Source organism: Diachasma alloeum, unplaced genomic scaffold, assembly GCF_001412515.2.
Source record: "Diachasma alloeum isolate Michigan unplaced genomic scaffold, Dall2.0 Dall_scaffold_00822, whole genome shotgun sequence".
NCBI lineage: Eukaryota > Metazoa > Arthropoda > Insecta > Hymenoptera > Braconidae > Diachasma > Diachasma alloeum.
This window is the reverse complement of record NW_021680950.1, coordinates 44567-46691: the sequence shown is the minus strand read 5'-3', so window position 1 is coordinate 46691 and position 2125 is coordinate 44567. Positions and strand designations below refer to the sequence as shown.

The following is a 2125-nucleotide window of genomic DNA, read 5'->3' as shown; positions in this document are numbered from 1 at the left end:
GAAAATGATTTTTCTAAATTTTCAAATGATTGGTCAAAATGACCTGTGATGGGAGGGACAATATTCTGATTGGAGAGGTATCATGGAAAATTCGGAAGTGCAGGAAGTAGGGAGAGAGGGAGAAATTGGCGCGCCTTGGGCCTATTCCCCAATAAAGGGCGTCTGGGCGAAAATATTGAGGGACCGTTGAGGGTCGAGCGCAATAAACGGAAAGAAACTATAAAGTAATTTGGAAATACAAATTTTTGAGTTGAATGAAGGGATTAGGACAAATTTTGGCAGTGATTAAATTTCTGAGAAATGTCTTTACAAACTTGAGGAAATATGAGGATTATTTCAATAAAATAATTCTGAAGGGTCTAAAAGAGATATTTGAGAAATATTTTCGGGTGATTTTATGAGTTTACAATTTTTCTAGAGGACAAAGCTGAGTATAATTAAAATTCTAAGAATTATTTGGGAAAAATACTAAAATAAAAATGGGAAATTTTCAAGGATTGAATTAAATATTTAAAAATAGAAAGATTGTTAATTTCGCGTACTTGATACGCAACATACTCCCCCGTTGAGAGTTGAGCGATCAATTATTCCTTGGAGTTGCTGGAGTCCACGGGCAGTGGTGCCAAGCGTCGAACGTTTCGATCTACTTCTCCAGTAGATGTCCGCAGCCTAGCCTTCCTGGTGATGCCATCGTCTGATGGGTAGATTTCAATGACACGGCCCATGCGCCATTTTAGCGGGGGTAAATTGTCGTCGCGCAAGAGCACTAATGCTCCAACGCTAATGTCATGGTGTCCTGAAGTCCACTTATGACGGATGTTGAGTTCGGAGAGGTACTCCTTATGCCACCGATTCCAGAAATGTTGCTTAATCTTCTCAAGGTGTTGCCAGTAAGAGAGACGATTGCTAGGGACCTCTGTCCAATCAGGTGCAGGGAGATCAGTGGTAATGTCTCCATGCAGGAAGTGAGCAGGCGTGAGAGCGTTGAAATCGTTTGGATCGGATGATAATGGAGTCAATAGTCTTGAATTGAGGATTCCCTCAATTTTGATGCAGAAAGTATTGAACTGTTGATATGTTAACAATTCATTTCCAATAACTCTTTTCATATGTTGCTTACAAGACTTCACGGCAGCTTCCCAGATGCCACCGCAATGAGGAGATACAGGGGGAATGAAATTCCATTCGATGCCTTGTTCATTCAGCTTTCGATTGATGAATTCACCGTGCTTTTCATCGTTGAGAAGTGTATAGAGTTCCTTCAACTCTTTGTTTGCACCGATGAATGTTGTTGCATTATCTGAGTGGAGAGCCTTGCACGAAAGATGTCGAGAGATGAATCGGCTGAGTGTAGCCAAAAATTATTCACTGGTCAAGTCATTGACGAGTTCGATGTGTACTGCCTTTGTTCTGAAGCACACGAATATGCTGACCCAAATTTTTATTTTCTTGAGATTACTTCGTTCTTTGATGAGGAAGGGAACACAATAGTCCACACCAGTGTGAGTGAAGGGGTTTGCCTGTGTGATGCGTGCGCTCGGGAGATCTGCCATGGGATAGTTGACTGAAGGTGGATCTACCTTGGCACAGTTGATGCACTTGTGAATGATGAATCGTACTTGACTGCGCCCATCAATGGGCCAGTATCGCTGCCTGAGTAGATGAAGAGTTGTCTGGATGCCTGGGTGAAGATTGGCCAAGTGAGCTTTCTTGATGAGGAGGTGAGTGATGTAATGCCCCTTTGGTAGCAATGTGGGATGTTTGCCATCTAAGGGAAAATTACGAGCCTTTCTTAGCCGACCACCAACTCGAATGAGTCCTTTGTCATCGAGTTTCAAAANTTGATAGCAATATGGGATGTTTGCCATCTAGGGCAAAATTACGAGCCTTTCTTAGCCGACCACCAACTCGAATGAGTCCATTGTCATCGAGTTTCAAACTGAGGTTTTTTAAACGATTTTTTGAAGAAAGAGGTTTTCCTTGCCGAAGTAGTGAGAGTTCTGTGGAGAAGGCTTCTTCTTGAACTAGTTGGAGAAGTTTAGTTTCGGCTGCTTCAAGTTCTGGGAGAGTGAGATATTTGTGGGAAAGTCTCTTGCGCCACCTTAAGCACCATCCAGTGATTCGT

The 2125-nt window shown here is 42.4% G+C and overlaps 1 protein-coding gene across 1 annotated transcript; it reads right to left on the bottom strand.

The window, feature by feature from the left end:
* Positions 1 to 584: 584 nt before the first annotated feature.
* LOC107044814 lies at positions 585 to 1868 on the bottom strand. The gene is made up of 2 exons (XM_015266852.1): positions 1370 to 1868; positions 585 to 1300 (listed from the first exon to the last, which is right to left on the bottom strand). The coding sequence occupies exons 1-2, from the start codon at positions 1866 to 1868 to the stop codon at positions 585 to 587; spliced, it is 1215 nt and encodes a 404-aa protein (XP_015122338.1).
* Positions 1869 to 2125: the final 257 nt, after the last annotated feature.